We start from the raw sequence: 25231 nt of genomic DNA on the forward strand, positions 1-25231 counted from the left end.
GTTGCGAGTATAATTGGTTGATTCTAGTGGTGGTAGTGGAGAGTGAAAGCAAACGATTGGCCCAGCTACAGCACAGCCCATGAAACATCAGTGAGCGGAGGACGGATGTGCGGGCAACAGGTTGCTGTAAGCAAAGATTCTCCATATCAAATCCTTGGGAGCCTGCAGGTCAGACTGTGTCCATAGCGCCAGCAGTGTAGGTGGCTAAGGCTTTACAGGTGAGATCCCCTCTGCATCTCCATTTCTGAGGCCACGATAAGTCCTGCAGGAATGGAGACTAACAGGAAAATATGGAGAGGCAGAATACACTGCAATACTATTGCAGAGTATTATACAAGCAAACAAGAGATCACATTGGGGACTAAAACAAATCAAAAATGTAAGCAGCCAATGACAGCATTCTGTGATCACAGCGGAGTGCTGTCATTGGCTGCTACAGCAGGTTCATGGGACACCACAGATCCTAAATGAGCAGCATGCCTGCTTACGCTGTGGATTTCAACCCTGGAAAGACAAGGATTAAAATCTATGGCAAATTTGCAACAAAAAGATCACCCAGGAGCAAGAATCGCTGGAACATCTGTTGGATGCTTAAGACATCTCATGTAACAAGGACCCTCACATGTCATTTTTACTGCTCAGTCTATGCAGTAAAAACAAAAAAAACATTCACGGAACTGCAATTTTTTTGGGGGGGTCCATTTTACCTACTTAAATATTTTTTTTTACTACTTGTAATAATACATCCATGTTTTTTTTTTAATCTTTGTGGGACAAGTTGTAGCTCTCAGAAGGCAAGGCTGAAAAACTGCTAGCAAAAAAAAAATTAAAAATGACGGCAATGGTAACCGAAAAAATTTGCAGCATAGTAAATAATTCATCCGAATAATATATATAAATATATGAAAAAATACATACATATGCAATTCAGACGAGACACTGAAAGCATGCTGTAATCATAAAGAATATATATTAGTTCATTATAGTGTTGCTTGAGGCACCAAAAAAAAAGAGCAGTATAGTAGAAAGAATCACAAAGTGAGCAAACAAACGTGTAAATTAGGAAGAAAAACGAGGCAGAAATAAAGGTTTTTTTCTTCTGCGTCTCCACACAAGAGCCGAGCAGCTGAGCATGATCAAGAGGGCTTTGGAGAAGCGAGGCATCAGCATGCGGAGTGTCAGCCTCACACTCTCCAGTCACTCACTCATTATGTGCTGAAGCACTCTTGTGAAGTGCCTCTTCTACTTGACCTATCATATTGCTTCTTCTGTAAACACCTAATCCCTTCTTGTTAGGTGGTGTCAACACAGCCTTTCATTCAGCCTTGTAGTCCTTTCTCTGCTTAGACACTTCAGAGATGCTGCCAAAACACTGTCACTACAATAGAGCAATTTGAATTTCAACCAGGTAAATAGATCTGATGAGGTTACATACAAAGGCGGTGCAGCCCGGTGACACGGAGCCAGGGTGCATCCGAGCCGTCTCCATTTCCCTTTCTAATAACATCCTCACTCTCGGTTATGTATTTTATGACACTTGTATTTTGTAACTATTTATTGCTTTAGTGCATTTCGAGAAAAAAAAAGTTGCAATTTTGCAAAGTCCTATTTAAAGGGTTTGTTCATACGGGCGTATTTGCAAACGTAATACGCAGTTAATAGAGCCCATTGATTTCGAGTGGTTCAGTCATTTTTTATATTGCGTGAAATATGACCAATCTGGGTGCCTATTGAAATCAATGGGCGCACGTAATTGCGGCCAAAATACATCGGCATTGACAAGTGTTTCAGGGTGTTTGCCCTTCATCAGCATGCAGCAGAATTCTGGTTGGGCTAGGCAAGAGGCCTGGGACATGGGTCATGTTTCTCCTTCAGGAACGCTATCTTTTCTCCTTAGGGAGAGCAGGTGAGTGAGTAGACTATAAGGCTATTCATGCTCCTCTGGGTAATATGCAAATAAGGGAGATGGAACAAAATACCCTTCCTGACCCACGTCACAGGCCTCTCGCTAGCCAAGCCAGAAGCCTACTGCACATTGATGAGGGGCAATCACCCCGAAACAGCTGTCTGTGTATGGATTCTGGCTTGGCTTTCAATTCCCAGTCATTGTTACAAGGCTTGTATAAAGAGTCTAACAGTGACTTGCAGGAATGCTGCCTTCCAATAGGTGGTGCTGCAGAGGTATTGTTCCATCTTCCTCATATCCTTGAGGAAAAACATCATAAAGGTGTAAGGAGACTTATAGGCTATGCAATGCTCCTCTGGGTAATATGAAAATAGAGAGAGATGAAATAAAGCCTTATACGTGGATTGCGTATTAACCAGAGGAGCATTGCATGGTCTATAAGTCTCCTTATACCTCCATGGTGCTTTCCGTAAGGAGAAACATGACCCTTTCATAAGTCCGATCTTTCAGTCACATGCCAATCCATCTGCCCACTCCTCTTGCCAATTTACTGTCTGATAGGTCTAGTGGTAGTCCCGAATCCTAATGATTCAAAATGAGTACATTTCTTTGGTACATGCAATCTGCTGATCCATGTACCAAAGCCTCTGCATGTGAACCCAACCTAAGGCCTCATTCACATGAGCGTATGCATGTACATGCTGGCCGCATCATGTGCCAAAAGTCGCATGAAAAGAAAAGAGCCGCGATCAAGTCCCAAGCTTAATTAGTGTTTTCTCGTCCATTCACATGGCAGGGTACGACGTATTCGTAAAAAATACCCCGCAGCCCGTAAATCCCTAGGTCGGCATAAATCCTCGGAATGACTTTGAGCGCCTATATAGAGGCACTTGCAAGCTTTTCCCTGCTGCTAAACTCCCTCCACCTCCCTTTTTTTTGCAGCCTCCATGGGAGACGCCAGTGTATATCGGTCAAAAGATTGGGCAAGACCTATTCTTTCCGGCAGAGTATAAATTCGGTTGCCGATTTTGGTCATGTGTGTCCTATTTTTTTTCGGCGCAAGATTTTTACGTGGCTAAAAATTGGTTATTTGAACAAATACATTAGAAGCCAATGCTTCAAAAATGGTCGTGACTTTTGACTAAATTGTGCTTTTTCACAGGGGTTAAATTAGAAGGTCTTCTGCATCACATCCCGCAGCCTCTGTGTGGATTCTGCTGCAGAAATGAAAATGGCTAAAATTCTGCCAGCAAGTTTGCATCAAAATCTGCATCTAGACATGGGGGTTTTGGAGCACAATTTGACAGCAGCCGACTAAGCCACATTTTACTGAATAATCCCATCCGTGTGAACGGCCCCTCAGGGTGCTTTCAGAGGTGGCAGGAAATTCCGCCACAGAAGAATCCACACAAAAATCAGCATATCTTCTAGCGCATTTTGAAACAGATTTTACGAAGATTTCACCCTCAGCAAATCCAAAACCGTTAGGACATGTGGATATAGGTACAGGTTTGCATGGCAACATTTTCTGCCATACCTTAAATTTGGTTTTCTAAACTTGAAAAACCCTTTAAATACTCTATAGACATTCCTAAACCGCTAAAAAAATAGTCCCTTATGCAAATTTTAACTTTTCTGCGCTGTGTTATATCACTGGAGAGGGACAGGGGAGCGAGAGGAAAGAAATCTCATGCTACCGCCCCCCTCCTGGCCGCTCTGTGAGCGAGCCAGTGATAGAAGCTCCCTTGCAAGAGCACGGGAGCGTGGACACACAGGGACGAGTGTTGTGCATCATTTGCCCAACATTCGTACCGTGTAAACCCAGCATTAGGCTGCAATTTGCTTGACTGTGCACTGCCAGTTTATCAGAATGAATCTTGACATCCTCCTCTGACCCCTTTCATCGATCAGTTGTTTATACCCACAGGATCCCCTTTCACTGGATACTTTTCCTTGATCACGCCATTCTCAGTATACTCTCCACACTGTTGCAAAAGAAAACCCCACATGGTTGACAGTGTATGAAATTCTGGCCCAGGCTAGTCTAGCTCCGATGACAAGAACACGTTGGAAGTCACTCACTGGATTTTCCTATTCTAATGTGGATTCACACTGAAACTGATCCACAGAAAACATGCTAATTTGATTTTATGCTGTGGGGACACGGGTCTAATTTCTATACAGGAAAGCTCTGATCGTGAATGGAGTCTCTAATAAACTGGCCATTCGGTGTAGTTTGCAAGGAAGGGATGGGTAGAGGCAGCAAAAGGAAAATTGTAGGTAGTTGGGAAAACAAGAAAACACATTTTAAAGAGTACCTATACTTTCACCTTCAAAGCACTTCTGCTCCGTCGGCAGTTTTCAGCTCCATACGGCAACTGTAGATGGCCCCTTATAGTGCTGGCGCCATCTTCAGCTGCCGGAAGGAGCAGAAAGGGGACGACGGAGCAGAAGCGCTCTGAAGCTGAATGTGCAGGTACTCTTTAACCCTTTCCAATCCACTGTCTGACCTCTGAAGACATTATGATTTAAGGCTGTACAGCTCTGATGTTGGAAGACGTCCGTCGGGGTTCTCTTACTGTATATTGCCAGCCTCTCTGCTGTTGTAGCCTATCCAACGTGTCACCTCATGCAGTACTGGCGTTAGCCAGCAGATAGGGGCGTTCTATAAAGGCAGAAAAAGAGTAAGCCCCCTAGGAAAACCAGGATACAAATTGAATTGGAAAGGGTTAAGAGTTTTCAGTCCTGAAGTCACTCACTACCAAAGGCAGCTCTAGGTGTTGCTATGAGGTGGCCCCATGGTTCTGTTACCCCTCCTGCAACCACCTGCTAGCAAGAGGTGAGTCTCTGTAAAAGCTGCTTGTTTTTAGTGCATGCCACATCCACAGAATCAATGAGCGCCCACTGATTGTTATGGTGCATCTGGACAGTCTTCAGTGGATAAAGGGGAATTTCTTGTATACTATATTTAATCCAGTGTTTTCATAGGGTTTGTATGGGGTTTTCTCCAGGTTAATAGTGTTAATCGACTTCCCATACAATTTGCCCTAGAGTACATACACACTTGAAATAGGGAAATTTAATAGTGAGCCCACTAGAGACAGAGTGCTGTGAATGCATTCTCCAGAGAGGACTGAACAATATGTTGGTGCTATAGAAACAGAAAATTAAAATTATACCAAATTTACAATTTAATTACCTTCATTTGTATTCCCAAAGACATACAAACTATATACCAGGGATATCCTTATCAAATGCTGGTCAACAGAAATAAAAATCAGATCCTCTGAAAATCTTTTGATATTCAAGACATTGTAAGTCCCACAATACAAAAAGTAAAAGTGTCTTCGGAAAGTGTAGTTGTTGATTTTAGTAATTATTAAAAGGGTTTAAAATGTGCCCAAAGAGGAGAAAATTAACTTCTTAATATAACTACTTTAAGAACCAGCTGCCGCTGTTTGGGTTCCCTGCCGCATCTCTATTTCCACTCTTGTCATCCGTAGGAACAATATGTCATGTAAAAGGAAAAGCTAGTGATGACCAACTGCAGTGATGTCACTGCGCTTGATGCACCCCTTCTGCACACTCACGTGACGTCTCAGCATGCCACAGGGTAATCCGATACGACAGCAAGCGCCAGTGCAGAAACATTTTATTATGTGTATCATGCTTACATATTGGGCAAATGTGCAAAATCCCTTTAACCCTTTCCAATCCAGTTTGTATCCTGGTTTTTCTAAGGGGCTTACTCTTTTTCTGCAGCTATACAACAGCGTTATATGCTGGCTAGAGCCAGTACTGCATGAGAAGACACGTTGGATAGGCTCCGACAGCAGAGAGGCTGGCAATATACAGTAAGAGAACCCTGACGGATGTCTTCCAACATCAGAGCTGCACAGCCTTAAATCATAATGTCTTCAGAGGTCAGACAGTGGATTGGAAAGGGTTAAAAATGGTCACAAAGAAATTAATAATTACAAAATATTGAACAGCAAGACAATTGTTAAAGAAAACTACTTTTATTGCTGGTTACTCCAGGCGGCCATTGTAGAAACCTTGGTCTAAATATTCCCAGGGATGTACTGTAGAACAGTTTTTTTCTCTTCTCTTGGCTACAATGCGCAATAATATTAAAATCTAGAATAAAATGCCACCTAATCTAGCTGGCTATTTCCCCAATATGGAGAGTCAATAATATATTTAAGACCATCAACAGTGTACTGGGTGGATTTGGAGAGGCAATCCTGCCTGATGGAACAGAAAGTATATTTAGATAAGTCTCAAGTAACTTTTAGGGTTTCCAATTATATATTTTTGCCCTCTGATTAAAGTGCCTTAAAATGTGGGAAGAGATCAGCATGACACTCTGCAATCCCTTAATAGTAAGCCGTGCTCTCTCACTGTTTTCACGTATTTAGGTTTAGAGCACGTTCACATCAGAGTTGATTGCCATTCCTACATTCCACTGTTTCCCCAAAAAAAGGAAATTAAGAGAGGTGTTGAATCCAGCATATGCTGGACACCAATAGTGCCAGGAGGAGGAAGCCAGCCAGCGGTACGTGTGGGGTTCAGCCCTCCCCTTCTGCCTCTACTCCGAGTCCTCGATGTGGAGTGACGGATAGACTTCAGTCTCTCTGGGGCTGATGTGGGTTACTCTATGACGTTGATCCATTCAGAGGTGCATTGTGGTGATATTACATAGGATTGTTCACATAGCTGCAGCACTTTATTCTCATGCATATTTTTTTGCACTATGCCAGTACCTTAAACATCCCATGGCTTTCTTTAGTATCAGATTGATACACTCTTAGGTGGTGGTATCACCTACTATGACGGTCATCCTTGTATTTATGTTCAATATCTAGAGACTTTTTAATTGTATTTAACCCTATTTTGTAAGTGATATGTTTTGTTCTATACTTTTTAGTTGAATTGAGTTTGTAATGTCTTATTGAATCGTTAGGTTTTGATTTGGTGTGCCCATTTGCTATATAAATGTAGCAGACTTTAAAAGGGTAGTCACACTATAAGAAAAGAAAAATATAACAGCTAGTCATGGCGTAAAACAAAAAAAGACACTACTCCCTGCTCTTCAGCCTGCTGGGACACAGCTGAGCAGCTCTGACACCTGATATGCACTTCTGGCGGAAGTCAATTGATCGCTGCAGCTAATCTGAGGCCACAGCCTCACTGTCTGAACTCCTGGCATCATGGCACCCAGGATTTAATACCAGGAGTCTAGGATGGTGACGCTGCAGCCTCTGATTGGCTGCAGCAGTCACTTGACTTCCAAAGGACACACATACTAGGTGCCAGAGCTGCTCAACTGTGTCCCAGTGGGTTGAAGAGACGTGAGAAGTTTCTTTTTTTTGATTGTTTGTTTTGTTTTACGCCATTTATTTTGGTTCATATGATTTTCCTGCCTAAACAGGCTGTCTGAACGAACGAGCTGGTGATGTCATACCCAGCTTGTCCACCAGGGCAAACAAGAATTCTGCATTTCTCGTTGTGTGCAAAAGGACCCTTACTTGAGATTGAACAGCTATAACCTTCTATGTCAGTTTGTTTACCCTTTCAATTGCTTTTGTTGTGTTAAGATAAGAGAACAATAGTTTCTTTAGTGGCTTAAGATAACTTGTTGAAGAAAGTCATCACACACAAGTTGAAATTTGCTACATCCGTACATAAAACTCTTGTCTTTTATTTGTGGTGTCCGAAAAACCCCATTAACTATAATGGAGGCTGCCAAGTTTTCGTTACAGGTTCTGGCATTTTACCGCAAAAGGAAAAAAAAAGCGTTATTTTTTACTTTTTTGTGAGTTTACTTTTAAACTGAATCTCTGATGTAAATGAGCCCTTAGGAGAGTATTAGCTTTTTGCTTGCACTTATTTTCGTGTTTCTGAAATAAAAAAGTATTTTTTTTTAATTATACGTTAAAAGTTGCCAGAAACACCACGATCATTTTCAGCTATATGGGCTCAGAATTTAAAAAAAAAAAAAAATAACTAAATAAACTTTAAGTGTCGTGTCTGGTCTAGCTGAAAAGTTTGCCCATAAAAGCTGCAGATAGACAATGGGAAAAAGGCAAGGCATGTGCCAGCTAATGAGTGTCAAGTGGACATTCCGCAGACCTACAAAAGAAAGGCCCCTGCAAGGGAACAGATTAAATCACTCAGAACAAGGAGTGTTCCAGGCTTCATTAGTTATTATTACCCAGCAAATATGGTGAGCAGAATGTACACATGTCAGCTGGGAGGGACAGACAATAGAGTGGACAACTTATAAACTCCTTCTTGCTGGGAGAGAGAGTCCATAAAACAACCGCCTGGCACATTTGGATTCATGTGGCAACACCTCCCAATGCATAAACCACCAGATGACACAGATGGGGCAAAACCACACATGAAAAGGGGCCTCTATTGTCTGCGCTCTGGACTTGATTTGATAGTCATTCAAGCAACTAAATGCAGATTGCTCCCCAGGAAACAAAAAAAAAAGGAAGGAAAGAGAAGCAGGGGAAAAAACATTAGCGGAATCGTTTATTAACAAGTCTTTGGACTCAAGGCAGTATTAACCCTTTCATTACTGCGCATGGAGGGAAGAAATTCTATTTCTCTGTTGTGATTTTTTTTTTTCTTCACTGGCATAAAGTAATCAAAAAAACAATGAAAAAGAAAGCTATGAAAGTTACATGTTAACTAATCCTCTAAATCAGCACAATATGTTTAGGTGTTTTCTAAACCATAAATATAATATGACTTATCTATATACAAATATTTGTCTTTGTGGATATTATGTATTTTGCCAGCTTTTGAAACATGTTTTTGCTTTTTCGTTTTTTTTTTAAAATTTTCCTAAATATTTTCCTTTCTTGTATAAAACTGCTTGTGTTTGTGTGTGACATAAGAGTTTACAAGGTTAAATTGCTATCTGAGGGAAGGTAATCTGGCAGACTTTCAGAACAGCCTGCAAACACTACAATCTGCATCTAGAAGGGCATTTGTCATCATTAGCTGAGCTCTGACAGCTGGCACCCACTGTGCCCCAGCTTCGAAAAAGTAGCAAAAAACCCTGCATTTAAGTTGCCATTGTCTTAGTTGTTGTGCACTAAGAGAGGTTCAAGTGGGATGTGCAATAAAGAAATTGAATAAGGCTCATTGCGTAGTTACGCTGTAATGTTCTAACAATGCTCAGACAATTTATTGCTTTATGTTGTAGGAGGAAATGAGGACATGTTGAACAGATTTAAATAATTATCAAATGCTGACTCCTACAAATAAAGGACCGTTCTGTTGATGAAGTGGTAATCATTCTTAAGCACTGACTTGGAAATGGACAAAAACAATAAAAAGATAAAATTCTATACAAATATATATAAAACAGCATATAAAAACGAAATCTACAAAAATTCCATATCCTCTTTCTCTAAATGTTTATATGTAAATGGTCATTTTTTCTTCTTCTAATGAGCTTTATCTCACTTGAGATTTTCTATTATGTAAACCAATTCACATCCAAATCCAAAAATTATTTTTGTGTTAATGTGAAAACTATGTAAATGAAGGACACTCATTTATCAGAAAAGCTGACAAGCATTCCATATTGCAAGTGAGAAATGAAAATGCTTTGAGAAGAGAAGCAATTAATTAGCTTTATTTATCTTTTATTTCACTGTCTGGAGGCAAAACAAAACTAGCCATCCGGCAACTAAAAAAAAATAACTTTATATACTGGTATATAATTTTGGGGGAAATTTACACACATATGGCTTTTGCCTGCTATACTGAGCATCACAAGGACCACAGACGCCCATGGCTAAATTGTGCACTGGCAGATGCAGGTTAGGGGAAATTCTGTGCTGATCTAGAACATAGATTTTAAAAGGATAGCTAGATATATATGAGTTAGATAGATAGATATGAGATGGATAGATATGAGATAGATAGATAGATATGGGATAGATAGCTAGATAGATAGCTAGATAGATAGCTAGATAGATATGGGATAGATAGCTAGATAGATATGAGATAGATAGCTAGATAGATATGAGATAGATAGCTAGATAGATATGAGATAGATAGCTAGATAGATATGAGATAGATAGCTAGATAGATATGAGATAGATAGCTAGATAGATATGAGATAGATAGCTAGATAGATATGAGATAGATAGATATGAGATAGATAGATAGCTAGATAGATAGCTAGATAGATATGAGATAGATAGATAGCTAGATAGATATGAGATAGATAGATAGATAGATAGATAGATAGATAGATAGATAGATAGATAGATAGATAGATAGATATCAGATAGATAGATAGATAGATAGATAGATAGATATGAGATAGATAGCTAGATAGATAGATAGATATGAGATAGATAGATATGAGATAGATAGATAGATATGAGATAGATAGATATGAGTTAGATAGATATGAGTTAGATAGATATGAGTTAGATAGATATGAGTTAGATAGATATGAGATAGATAGATAGATATGAGATAGATAGCTAGATATGGATAGATAGATAAATATGAGATAGATAGATATGAGATGGATAGCTAGATATAGATAGATAGATAGATAGATAGATAGATAGATAGATAGATAGATAGATAGATAGATAGATAGATAGATAGATAGATAGATAGATAGATAGATAATGAGAGAGATATGAGAGAGAGAGATAGATAGATAGAAGATAGATAATTTAGCAATAGTGTAAGCCATTAAAAGAAAACTGCAAAAACAAAACAGAAATTTCAGAAACCCACTTCCACCTTATTAATTGCAAAATAATTTCAATGAGATGAAAATTTACATAAAATGAGTTTAGTGGCCAAAATGACTGTTAAACAACATTGTATTACACATTCTGTATCAAACGACCAAAACAGAACAGTTGGTTGAAAATCCTAAATATTTCCAGGAACTCTTACTCCGGTAACCATACTTTTTCTTCTAGTAATAAATAAGTATAAAAAAGAAATCGAAAGACAGAATTTGCTTAATCTCTTAGAACAATGCTCACCGTATTACAACGGGCAGGTAAACATATTTGTAGTATTCCTACTCCTGCACTGTAATTCTTCCTAATGAGGTTACAATTAATTGTTCTGGGTATTGTGAGGCTGCAGAACAAGTCACACAGTTCCCCTTCATGCTAAATTCTGCTTTCTTATTCTATTCCTGTCTACATAATTGACCTTTGCTGCCCTCGTCTTGGAAAATTGTTTCCTTTTCTACTATTCCAAAGCAGCCTTGTAACCAGTTTATGGGCACAACACGTTAATTATTCGAGTTCTCAAGTTGTGGTTAGAGAAGGGGGGAAAAAAATTCTTTGTCTCGTAGCAATAATGAGGTACAATTATAATGAGTCTACATATGTGTTATTTTATATATATATATATGATTATATGTGTATAAACTATATGTACATATACAACCATGTGTATATATACACTCATAGGTACAACTATATGTATATACATGTATCCCTTTCTATCAGTTTGTTTCAGTCTCCTGTGTTATATGATCTGCAATGAAAGTGTCCTTTATACAAATACAATATGCAAAAAAAAAATGGCCTGGGAGCCATTTCTTCCCATTTGTTTTCTATTTCATAAAATGACTTCATATGACATTTGCGGAGCTATAATGGAGGAGTTGCTAGGCAACCAAGCAAAATTGGCTCCAGGCAGTTGAATCACAGATTTCAAATTTTGCAGACAACTTTTCACTAGGGCAAACACTTAAAAAAAAAATATTAAAAAAAAATATAGTATTCAAGGATTCGACTTTACAGATATGCAAAATAAAAGTAAAAACACATGAACAAAAATACATTAGAATGTGAAGTTTAAATATAAATAATTAAAACTAATCTATAAATCTAGTAACTCCACCCATAATGAATATACAATAAAAGTCCTGGTTATAGGACTGCGTTATAATAGGAGAGATTTACCTAAAATGTACTTTATGGATACAAGTACAACTACTGAAGATCATTACTTTTATCCCAAAATAAGGAAATAAAATTCCGTAAGGTAATGGATTCTAAAGGGTTAAAATGGTTACGAAAAAACACAATAGCGCAGTACGGCGCGTCTCACATGAGCATATTGTAACATATCCACAATACGGATCCATACTAGACGTGTTACGGATATTGCACCCACATACCAGCTGTATTTCCGCTGTATTTTCCTCCATATCTGCGGTCCTTGGTTTTTTTATTACTTGGTAAATACGGATCTGTATTTGCCCAATAGATAATATTAGCGATGACCACGAATACGGAGGCAAAACTGATAAAAGTAGCGCATGCTGTGTTTTTAAAACATGGCCGTGAAAAATATGGAAATCTACGTATCTATTTATATTAATCCGCGTTATGGTTGGCAAAACATGAACCAAATACGGGGCAAAAATACGCTCAGCTGAAAGCGGCCGAAATGTGGTGAAAAAGAAAAATTATATATATGTAAATGAGGTGTATTATAAAATACAGCAATTGCTGCACAGACTGACATCTGAGCAGTGGACTGCGCTGTAACCCATGGCCTGTGCGGGCAATAAGCCACCAACCACATATCAGCTGTCATCTGTACAGCACAGGGGGCACAATAACATCGGCGATCTCATTGGTGGGTACCAGCCACACCCACATTTATTTCCTCTTTTACTAAAGAGAAACTTTGTAGCAGAGGACGGTATATACATAGCGCGGTATAAGCGGTATATAGTATAACCCGCAGCAGGTCCGGGTAGGGGCTGACAGGGTTAAGAGCCGCTGCTGGTTGCTAGGAGACGCGCAGTGAGAGCGGGATGGGGTCTGGTCCAGGGAGCAGCAGAGGCCGAAGAGCAGTCAGGAGAGCGCCGGCACTGAGAGAAGAGCGGCCCGGCGCTGGGCACATCCTCACAGTCCGCCGCTCCCTGCAGCCCGGCGCTGGGCACATCCTCACAGCCCACCGCTCCATGCAGCCCGGCGCTGGGCACATCCTCACAGCCCACCGCTCCATGCAGCCCGGCGCTGGGCACATCCTCACAGCCCACCGCTCCATGCAGCCCGGCGCTGGGCACATCCTCACAGCCCGCCGCTCCATGCAGCCCGGCGCTGGGCACATCCTCACAGTCCGCCGCTCCCTGCAGCCCGGCGCTGGGCACATCCTCACAGCCCGCCGCTCCCTGCAGCCCGGCGCTGGGCACATCCTCACAGCCCGCCGCTCCCTGCAGCCCGGCGCTGGGCACATCCTCACAGTCCGCCGCTCCCTGCAGCCCGGCGCTGGGCACATCCTCACAGCCCGCCGCTCCCTGCAGCCCGGCGCTGGGCACATCCTCACAGCCCGCCGCTCCCTGCAGCCCGGCGCTGGGCACATCCTCACAGCCCGCCGCTCCATGCAGCCCGGCGCTGGGCACATCCTCACAGCCCACCGCTCCATGCAGCCCGGCGCTGGGCACATCCTCACAGCCCGCCGCTCCCTGCAGCCCGGTGCTGGGCACATCCTCACAGCCCGCCGCTCCATGCAGCACGGAATGTACACGTGTAGATACACAGCATTACCTCTCTATACACGCCGTATTATACTATATGCTGCAGATACTGCAGGCAAATACTATAGACCGCTGGATATTATAGATACGTACTATACATAGAGGATACTATACATGATATAGATACTGTAGGTAAGTGTCTGTGTATACAAATGTGCACTGTATATAATGCCAACGTACTATTTATAAACTATATATATCATTAATTCCACATCTATACAGTACAAAACCTCAACAATACACTGGTATATATGGGACATAATTCTATATGTAACATAGAACATGTACCATAACCATATACAGCACAAGCCTGGCCCCAACAGCAGCACTCACACAAGCTGATTGTATTATATATATATATATATATAATAAATACATTATATATATATATATATATATATATATTATATATATATATACATACATATATATACATACACACATACAAGCTGCCAGGGGGCTGACCCCAACAGCAGCACTCACACAAGCTGGTTATATTATATATATAATAAATACATATATATATATATATATATATATATATACACACACACAATAATATATATATATATATATATATATATATATATATACATACATATACATACACACACACAATATTATATATATATACACACACACACACACAATATTATATATCTATCACATACATACACATATACACACACACACACACACACACACACACACACACACACACACACACATACATACAAGCTGCCAGGGGGCTGACCCCAAAAGCAGCACTCACAAGCTGATTATATTATATATACAATAAATACATATGCACTTATAATATAATATATTAAAAGAATATATAGCTGCCAGGGGGTGAACCAAACAGCAGCACTCGCACACCAGCTGATCATATATCATCATACACATACAAGCTGCTAAATATATTGTGTGTACATAATATTATACATATATAATATCCATATCTATATATCTAATCTAACATCTCGTTATCTACAATCTTCCTCTATCTGCACACGGTAGCAGACCTGAGTGTTATAAACACCGTATCAGTTTGTTTTTTAATTTAATGTTAATTATAAAATGGTCCTATATTTACATTCTGATACAATATCCTGGAGAGAAGTATTATAACACACAAATATATATTATATATCTCTCCCCTTTCCCCAATATGTATGCTATATAATCTTTCACTCCTCTGATCGCACTGCCCGCATGGATGCTTATTAGTGGGGTCCCCCGATGAGCTCTGGGGGTCCCCAGGACAGGTGTCTACCTGTGATGTCAGCGACCCCACAGCAGCACAGAGGAGCCGTCACCCACCCGTCCCCCGCTCGCAGCCCCCACAGGCCAGTGCAGACAGGGTGCTGATCCCGGGCTGTGTACATCTACAGCATTACATGGGCTCAGTATTCATCACGTGGGCAGGGGTCATGTCCTGGAGTGGTGGGGTTGGCAGCGTCTTGTGCCCCTGCCCTGGGTGCTGTGTGCCAGCTCTCACACACAAGCACTTGGATTTGGGGAGGGGGTGCTGCTCTGGCTCCCAGCAGAAGGCGGAGACTCGGCGGATGGCGATTGGCCGGCTGCCTGGCCCTGCCTTTCTAATAATTCCCACACTGGGGGCTGTAGTATACAGCATCCTCACTATATACAGTGCCACAAGCTATATATATATCTGTATACACACTGCCCCCTGCCCTGGTCTCACTAGTAGGAGGAGGAGGGGCTGGCACAGTGTCACCCACATGCCATCATCCTGACCAGCAGCAGCAGTAGTAGCGCCCTGTAAGCAGGCGGTGGGCACAGCGCTACACCCGGCGCTATTCTTCGCTTGAGACTCCTTCCTCCTTCTTCAAAGTTGGCTCCTTCTCCAGCTGCCGCCTTGGATCCCTCGGCTTATTGCGAGACTCCGGTGTACAATCCGGATCTCTGCCCCAATATGATCGCTGCCCAGGCCAAGCTGGTGTACCACCTCAACAAGTACTACAATGAGAAGTGCCAGGCCAGGAAGGTGGCCATCGCCAAGACCATCCGGGAGGTGTGCAAGGTGGTGTCCGACGTCCTCAAGGAGGTGGAGGTGCAGGAGCCCCGCTTCATCAGCTCCCTCAACGAGATGGACAACCGCTTCGAGGGGCTGGAGGTCATCTCACCCACGGAGTTCGAGGTGGTCCTCTACCTAAATCAGATGGGGGTCTTCAACTTTGTAGACGACGGCTCCCTGCCCGGCTGCGCGGTGCTGAAGCTCAGTGACGGCCGAAAAAGGAGCATGTCCCTCTGGGTGGAGTTCATCACGGCCTCCGGCTACTTGTCAGCCCGGAAGATCAGGTCCAGGTTCCAGACCCTGGTGGCCCAGGCTGTGGATAAGTGCAGCTACAGGGATGTGGTGAAGATGGTGGCTGATACCAGCGAGGTGAAGCTGAGGATCAGGGACAGATATATTGTACAGATCACTCCTGCTTTTAAATGCACTGGCATCTGGCCCCGCAGCGCTGCCCACTGGCCCTTACCCCACATCCCATGGCCTGGTCCTAACAGGGTGGCAGAGGTCAAGGCAGAGGGCTTTAACCTGCTCTCCAAGGAGTGCCATACCCTGGCCGGGAAGCAGAGCTCGGCGGAGAGTGACGCCTGGGTGCTGCAGTTTGCAGAAGCGGAAAACAGGCTGCAGCTGGGGGGATGCAGGAAGAAATGCCTATCTGTGCTTAAGACCCTCCGGGACCGACACCTTGAGCTGCCCGGGCAGCCCCTCAATAACTACCACATGAAGACTCTGGTGTCCTATGAGTGCGAGAAGCACCCCAGGGAGTCGGACTGGGACGAGTCGTGCCTGGGGGACCGGCTCAATGGCATCCTGCTGCAGCTCATCTCCTGCCTGCAGTGTCGGCGGTGCCCGCATTACTTCCTGCCCAACCTGGACCTTTTCCAGGGCAAACCCCACTCCGCCCTGGAGAATGCGGCCAAACAGACCTGGAGGCTGGCCCGAGAGATCCTCACCAACCCCAAGAGCCTGGAGAAACTCTGAGCTCCGGGACTTTTCCTATAAGACTCACCCAGGAAATGCCAGGATACCATCATCATCATCATACACTACCAAACCTTCACCTGGATATGACATGTAACCCTTTCGCAGCCACAGAGGCCCTGTCACTGCTGACTTCTTTGACAGTGAAATGGTTACAAGAGTTGCTACAATTCTTCACTGGAATATATAGATCTACACATTCTCCAGATCCTTCCTGTTCTTCATTCTAGAAGGATGTACAGTATACAGTGTTTATAGATATGAAGGCTGATGATCAATGACAAGCTCGTTGGAGTTGTAGTCCCCACTTCAGTATTCTGGATGTGCCACCTGAACACTAGTGTACATTTGTCCCCATGTTGTGACTGTCTGTGAGGTTGTGGATGTGGTTGTTCTGTGCTCTGGTGACGTTTTGGATACTACAGGACATTATTCTATATCTGCTATGAAGATACCGGGTGATCAGGTAGAAAAAAAAGAGTCAGAACTCTTGAAGTTTACATTTGCTGTCCTACACCTGACATTCCGTCAATATACTTGAAATGTTATTTAAAAAAAATATTCAAATGAAATTTGATTTTTTTTTGCTTATATGATGGCGCTTGGAATTCTATATATTTGGAAATGCACTTGAGATACACTGGATAATGACTTCTGTGATCGAGATTTTAATCTGTTGCGGATTTTAATTTAATTACAATTAATAAATGACGTGAAAAGATTTTGCTGCACGTTTTCATTCATGTTGGGTTACAAAAAAAGCTAAGAAAGCATGACTTATTTTTTTTTAGCGATTTTCTAATAATGCAGATTATCTTTTTAGAAGGCGCCACAATGTGTCAGATTTATCAGAGGTCATTAACACCTGAACATGCTTATAATCCTCGGAAGACAAATCCCCGATTTCTAGACCCCATCCATAAAATATCAGTAAATCATAAATTCCCAAAAAGACTGCATTATTTTATTTTCTACACATGCATTTCGTATTTTTAATTTTATTTCATACTATATAGTTTTTTTTGTGCTAAAAATAACTATTATTCATAAATTTTACACATATTATGGCATCTTTTCATTTGTATAATTTATTTCATAATCTATATTATCTGTATGGAATTACATTTCTGCCTCCATATCTTTATTTAATAATCTAGTTTCCTTACATTTAAAATTATATTTTTTAGATTTCGTTACATTCTTGAATTATTTCCTGCACTTTTCGCATCTTTTTTTTATACTCGGGTTTCTATATTTTCCCTTTATATTATTGTACAGTATAAACAAGTAATATTTGCATCAATTCAGAGAAATGTCCGCAAAAAAATTGGCATCTGTATTATATAAACTCACACACAAATATATTAGAATAATGGAAAATAAAAACAATGAAAAATAAGAGGATTGAACATTTTAGTCAATGAATGTAGATCCATTATTCTCGGTTGTTGACGCTAAACATGGTTCCCAGGAGCTGGACATGTCATGTGTCACTCGGAGGGCAGAAGAATATTCAGGGCCCGGGGTAGCATTCTATTAAAATATTCCAGGTTTTTAAGATCAATAACTGGTTTTGGTTTATTAGATTTCTTGTCACCTCTGGCTACATACAAAAGGTTTAGTCTCAAATCTGATGAATAGATGTGCTACTTATTTTTTTAGTCATGTCAGAAAAGCTGGCGATACATTATCACTCATCTAGTAGCACATCTGTAAATGTACAGCAGAGCAGACAAAGGGGGGAAATAACCAATGTAATATATACACATATCCTCCGCTAGACACAAACATGCAGAACATCTATTACATAATTATATTCTAAAAGGAATACATTTGTCTGTCTGTATTTCTCTACATAGATTTATCTATCGATCTACTTAGATTTATCTATCTATATATTTCCCTCTCTCTGTATCTCTCTATATAGATTTATCTATCCATATCTTTCCCTCTCTCTGTATCTCTCTATATAGATTTATCTATCTACGACCTCATATTTATCTAATCCCTCTATTATCTTTCAAGTCTGGCTTTATCTAATACCATCCTAACTATACCAGTTTATCACTTCATATCTTCCATCTAATCATGTAATAATTAAATAATTCCCGTTCTTTTTGCTTCTCATCTAATCTATAATTTTTTTATCATCTATCTATCATATCACAACCAAGAGAAGCAATTATTATCTGTGCTCTACATCAGGTCACACTTCGATACCTCTCCTACCTATTTCCCCACACAGTATAGTAACTACTCACTTTGGGATCGATCTTCTTAAAGCTGAGATCTTCTTCATCCACCTCAAAGTAGATCTCAGTGGTGGTGATGGAGAGGGTACCCTTGGCCACCACAATGGGTGCAATAAGCTGGGCAGGGGTACTCAGTACCACAGGACCTGTAACACAGACACATACATCAAGCCTCTTACATTTCCTATGGCCAGCGCTAATAATATATCACACTAATCATTTTCGCTCTCTCGTATTGTTCCGTTTACAGCTACATTGCTGCTTTATTTATTCATGTATAACTAGTATAAATAGCACTTTATCAATTGCAATATGAACTAAGGCAGAAGAGGCTAAATAATATGTAGATGTAAGTAGTTCTGCCAGTCATGCCAGTAAACAAGGGACAGACAATATGAGCTGCAGCCGAGATATACAATATAGAGAGAGGCCTGGGGGTTTATACTGCAGCTTCACTACACTGGATGCAACAGGTAAACTATACAATAACTTATATCGTGATCAGCAACAAGATAATGTAAACATGGATGCCATCTACATAGAAGTAGATCTGCAGATCAGTGTATTATAGGATGACGGTTGTCACTGTGCAGCAGCTCCGGTTGTGTGAAGCAAGCAGCCCGTTTAATCCCTCCAGATCTCCAGCGTGTGATCCTGCAGGGAATAGACTCCACCTGGGAGCTGCTGCACATTTGTATCTCCTGCTAGTATCAGGGCCACATTTCTATAGAGAGAACTGCAGATCACATGCTGTCTTCTTTCAGTAGAGTAACCAGATGGGTAATAGTAATACTTATTACATAAGATGTTAATACAGAGAAATAGACTATTAATAATTACCCCCTGCAGGAAGATGCCATATAGATAGGAATACTCTGTAGCCTTCAGTCAGTGCTGCCCATTACTTATGATGACTATGTGCACTCATTATTTAGCATTATTACTATCTGCACTTAGGAGGCATTTTTAAATAATACTTCATGTTCTAAAAAGACTCTGACTAACAGCAATATATTAATTTTCATGAACTCCAAGCTTTATGAAGTTATTTAGGCATTTTATTAGCAGTTTTTTGCAACAATTGCTACATTAAAAAAGCATCCTGTAACACATTTTGCATGTACTTTTATAAAGAAACAGCATTTTCTACAAACAGGATTTTGTACCAGTTGTTACTTCAAGTGCTGCCATGCTGTGAGGCTCATGGACAGTATGGCTGCACAAGGAATCCTCCAGTTCCCTATTAGGCTGTTTTCAGACAAGCATATTTTTGCCCCCTATTAGATCCGTGTTGACTGTAATTTTTATAGAAGTTTTTCAAAAATGTAGCACGATCTATTTTTTACGTATTCGCCTCTGTATTTGAATTCTTTTCTATAGATCAGTATGTGCCTAATAAAACAGAATGCAAAATACAGAGGCGAATACGGATTAAAAACTGGTGACAGATGGATGGAATGTCTTTTGAAACACATCCGATAAACGGATCCTTACTACGGACGTGTTTTTATACGCTCCTTTGAAGCAGCCTTACAGAGCAGTAGGGACTCCACTTGATATTGTATGATGTCTCCTTTATGCATTGTGTTCTCCCTTGGAAGCATTGCTTTCGGGAGAGAATACGTAATGAAATATAATGGGAGATGCTACAATTTAGGATATGAAATGTGGGGCATGTGGTGGTACATTATGGACCTAGAAGTAATCTGTGGGAGCCATACTATATATCTGTACCACCTAGATCCATAATACAGCGGTTTGCATAAAACGTAACCTACAACAGTTTCATTACAGACTTTTAAGAACATGCTGGGCTTGATATTTTGTCATGCGAAAGTCACATCAAAATGCTCTGGACAGTAGCCTGTACAAGCAGCTTAGGGTTTGTTTACATATGTCTGCGATCTGGCATATTTGTGCGGCTGCGCTGTATACAAAAAACGTTGATGGCAGCGTTTGTTTGTTTTTTGATTCGGCTAGCTGACAGGTCCAGGACCATGCCATATCTGAGACTATGTAGCACCAGAGGGGACATCAGGTGCAATGTATCCATCTGGCATTTCCATTCAGTGTCTTTACACTCTTTCCAGATTGCTGGACATGTATGAGCCCAGCCCTAATATGTACTATCAGGGCTGGATCAAGGTTGTTGAGGCTCCCTCCCTAGTCGTAGCATCATATAATGTGTAGGTAAGTCCCAAGTTGCTGCATGGTAGTGCTGGTAGCAGCGGAGGTCCCATAGGCCCAACAGTTCCTGGGCAATTGTGTTTTTTTGTTCTCCCTCTAATTGTGGCCTGCATGGATTGAAATTGGAGCTGTAATATAACTAACTGCCTAAACCTTCTGTAGTGCAAAAATTGTAGTCAGCAGGAAGATAAAAGTTGTGCAACAATTGCTAAAAAGGCTATTAGGTGTAAGTTGTTGTAGGCCAGGGGTGTATGGGGGGGGGGGGGGCGGTTTTTCCTTGTGCAGAGTACAAAGTTGGCATAGTAAGTCTTATAGGCTATGCAAAGCTCACTGAGTAAAGTTATGCAAATTAGCTGTCCTTTCAGGAAGCTGGAAAATTCTCTCTCTAGTGCCACCCATTGGAAGGTAGCTGCCCTGTAAGTCAACGTCTGACCCTTTAAAGGGAATGTGTAATCAGAAAATGACCAATTTCAGAAAACGTTTAACATAAAAATAAGAATTTTCGGTAATTTTTTTCCATTTTTGATGCCACTCTCTGTATAAAAAAATAATCCTGCAGTTTTTACACTAAACCTAATAATGGTCTGACACTTTCTTTCCTGTAGAGAAAGCCTTCAGCACTCATTTCATTATCACAAGCAGCATTACAATGACAGGTAACACCAATATCTAGATAACACATGATCCACCACTGACAGTAGGTGGTGGTCACAGCTCACCCCCTCCCCCTCCCTGTGCAGATCCAAGAGCATGCCCACAACACTCTCACATAGAGTTCAATGGGTCCACTCCTTTCCATTGAGGGAATGGCCCATGAGTTCTTCTGTAAAGCAAATTAAAGGAGATGTCCCGAGGCAGCAAGTGGGTCTATACACTTCTGCATGGCCATAATAATGCACTTTGTAATGTACATTGTGCATTAATTATGAGCCATGCAGAAGTTATAAAAAGTTTTATACTTACCTGCTCCGTTGCTGGCGTCCTCGTCTCCATGGTGCCGACTAATTTTCGCCCTCCGATGGCCAAATTAGCCGCGCTTGCGCAGTCCGGGTCTTCTGCAGTCTTCTATGGGGCTCCGTGTAGCTCCGTGTAGCTCCGCCCCGTCACGTGCCGATTCCAGCCAATCAGGAGGCTGGAATCGGCAGTGGACCGCACAGAAGCCCTGCGGTCCACGGAGGAAGAGGCCATCTTCAGCGGTGAGTAGAGAAGTCACCGGAGCGCGGGGATTAAGGTAAGCGCTCCGGTGAGCTTTCTTTACCTCCCTGCATCGGGGTTGTCTCGCGCCGAACGGGGGGGGGGTTGAAAAAAAAAAAAACCCGTTTCGGCGCGGGACAACCCCTTTAAATACAGTTAACTGCAGCCCAGGCAACATGGCCGCTGCAATAGTCATATACAGACAATAGTATTTTAAAAAACCTACAATCGGAAAATAAGAACATTAGAAAAATGTTTCACCATCTCAGTTTAATTCTACCCACACATCCATCTATCTAATATCTACATAGATTCCCTTTAACATTGTTATAGGCCTTGCAACATGACTAAGGAGAGAAGCCAAACCAGAGTCTTCTCCATAAGGGAAAGACACACATGTAAGCTGTGCAACAGTGGAGGTGTTCTGCAAATAAGAGTCTGAGTGCTGCCTGAGCATTGATAGTATTCTCCCCTCAACTGCAAAAAAGGGGGGAAATTCAGAGGGGGGGGGGGGGCAGATAAAAAGGCTTTTCCCCTTTCTTGAAGCTCCCTGGATGTGTAAGCACACAGCGTCTCTCCATGTCCTCCGAGCACATAATCCTGTGGGGAATAAGCTCCACACCTGGGAACAGCCCCGTATACTTGTACCTCCTGCAGAGATTAGTGTCAGGACTGCATATCCATAGAGATGACTGCTCAGACAAGAGCAGCAGCGGAGGGCGAGGAGTACTTGTAGGAGTAACAATGTCACCAGTCTTAGATGTTCTATCAATTACAGTATAACAAACAGTGCAGAGGGTGACACAATACAACACCGCTTTATTTACTAACAATCGGGAATAGTATCTAGTAGCAGCCATGAGATTATATAGAAACTATCAATAGGCTTATACTGAGGAACGAGCTTAGAACTGATAGTTGTTTTTTACACAGAGTAGTGCGATTTTGGTCAGTGAAAAACGGACTGTTTTCCATGCAATTTTCACGTTTTTTATTGCACGGTTTTCTCTGCTCTGCACTTTTCGGTTCCTTTTTCGCACGTGGCTCCCATAGTAACCTGCATTAACACATCACACTCACAAAGCACATGGCATAGGATTGCAATGTGGTTTTTTTTTTTTTTTTTTTAAAAAAAAGCTCCCATAGAAAATAATTGGCATTTCTTTAAAAAAAAAAAACGCACAAAAATAGGACATGTAGCAATTTTTATTTTTTAAACTCAAGCTATTGGTCAGAGAGAAATTGCTTGTGTTAATTAACCCATTCAAATGAAGGAGTTCTTTTCGTGTACAATGTCTGTCCATCTCAGGAAGAACTTGCACAGAAAAATCACCCTCGATTTTTTGGGTCTTGAAAAATCGGATCAATTTTAATGCGCTTTTCACACGCATTTTGCATTCTTTTTTTTTTTTTTTTACACGGAACACAGAGGTTCTGCACATCCTGGTTCTCATAACTTCATAGTCACATACATTGAAACCAGATTGCACGCGCATCATACAAGTACACAACGTTTGATTGTTTTTCTAAATGCACACGTTAACTTGAATAGGCAATTTTCTTACAAAAATTGCTGCAAAATAGGACATGCTGCAATTTTTTTTCCTGTACATAGCTTTATATACATGAGTATAATGTGGGCCCAGGTGACACTGAGATAGAAAGGAGGCGGCCAATGTTGCATTTGGGCTATAGAGACATTGTGCTTTGCATTACAGCTATGGATACTATGTTGTTCCTGGTATACAGACCCCCCCAGAGGCAGTGGAAGGGGGCAAGTGATCCAGTTTAGCTGGTGCCAATCACATGTATGCATAGGGAGTAGCACAGATGGCCAGGTGCAGCCTGCACTAAGCCTATTGCATTAACCCCTCCCAGGCACATTAAACACCCTCACTGTGACCACACCATTAACTCATTCAAATGGCATATACAGTCCGCTCCAGGGCTTGGACGTCATTTAAAGGAACACTAAATCTAGCCTAAATCTGTGCCTTGACTACAGATGCTGTGTGGTTGAATACAATCTATTAGCAGGTGTTTCAGGCTGGTGAGACATTGACTATAGTGGTTAATGTAATTATGAAAATGTCTGCCCCTCATTAGCTTAGTTCCTATTATCTCCAGTTTTAGGAGCCTCAAGAAACATTTAACGCACATACATACACTGAGTGGCCACTTTATTAGAGACGGAAATGACGTGATTCCGGAGTGCAGCATAAGATTGATTACATTTTCTGTGGTTCAATTTCAGTGTAAATCCACATTAAAATGAGAAAATTAAACTATCTGAACGATGTCCAACGAGTCCCTGCTTCTAGACTAGCTGAGTCCAAAATTTTAAAAACTGCCAACGTGAGTGGGAAAGTTCACACAACGATATGCAAGGTATACCATGATTGGTGTGATCGATGAAAACATCCAGTGAGAGGAGATCCCGTGGAGGTAAATAACATCAATAGAAGGGGTCCGAGGAGGATGTCAAGAATTGCTCTGCTGAACAGGTGGAGCACATTCAACGAAATTGTAGCTGAATGCCTTGCTGATGCTGCAACTAATGTGTCCAAATGCACAACTCATTATTGCTTAGCACGGATGGGTTATAACAGCAGATGACCAAAAGAGAAAGACAAGACTTCAGTGTGCAAAACTACAGAACAACTGGACCACGGAGCAGTGGAAATCACCACCTGTCCGATGAATCCAGATTTTTGTTGCACCATGCGGATGGGAAGGTAAGAATTTGGCACAAGCAGCATGAATCGATGAACCCTTCCTGTCAGGTGTAGACAGTTCAGGCTAGTGAAGTTGGGGTAATGATGGAGGTAATGCCAAACCCTTAGTCCTCTGATAATTATAGACACCACACCAGTTGCTTAGGTCAAATGAGGTCCAATGCGTTACTAGATGGTATCTCTAATAAAGTGGCCATTCAGTGTACGTGTGGATGACATTAGCAGCTCTATTTATAAGCTTTGTGCTTTAGGCTTAGTGCTCATTCATTAACACCCCCAGACCTGTTACGGCTTATGTCACCTCTGGAGGGACAGACAGAGAGCATCTGGAGATGATTAATTTTCATTATGCAACACTGGTATTACTGTATATGC

The 25231-nt window shown here is 41.4% G+C and overlaps 2 protein-coding genes across 4 annotated transcripts in view; one reads left to right on the forward strand and one right to left on the reverse strand.

The window, feature by feature from the left end:
• The window catches only part of NBEA (neurobeachin), a 673719-nt gene that overhangs the window by 161797 nt on the left and 486691 nt on the right, over window positions 1-25231 (reverse strand). For all 3 annotated transcript variants that reach the window (XM_066582838.1, XM_066582846.1, XM_066582830.1), the window contains exon 40: window positions 18750-18886. In XM_066582838.1, coding sequence (XP_066438935.1) covers window positions 18750-18886 — 137 coding nt within the window. The remainder of the gene's footprint in view (window positions 1-18749; window positions 18887-25231) is intronic.
• Window positions 15136-17209, forward strand: MAB21L1 (mab-21 like 1). The gene has a single exon (XM_066582800.1). The coding sequence runs from the start codon at window positions 15409-15411 to the stop codon at window positions 16486-16488; it is 1080 nt and encodes a 359-aa protein (XP_066438897.1). The 5' UTR covers window positions 15136-15408; the 3' UTR covers window positions 16489-17209.

The sequence above is a fragment of the Eleutherodactylus coqui genome, chromosome 1 (genome assembly GCF_035609145.1).
Source record: "Eleutherodactylus coqui strain aEleCoq1 chromosome 1, aEleCoq1.hap1, whole genome shotgun sequence".
Classification (NCBI taxonomy): Eukaryota; Metazoa; Chordata; class Amphibia; order Anura; family Eleutherodactylidae; genus Eleutherodactylus; species Eleutherodactylus coqui.

Bases quoted from the DNA above. Each gene is read 5' to 3' on its own strand.
- MAB21L1 (XM_066582800.1), top strand. From the start codon at position 15,409: ATGATCGCTGCCCAGGCCAAGCTGGTGTACCACCTCAACAAGTACTAC.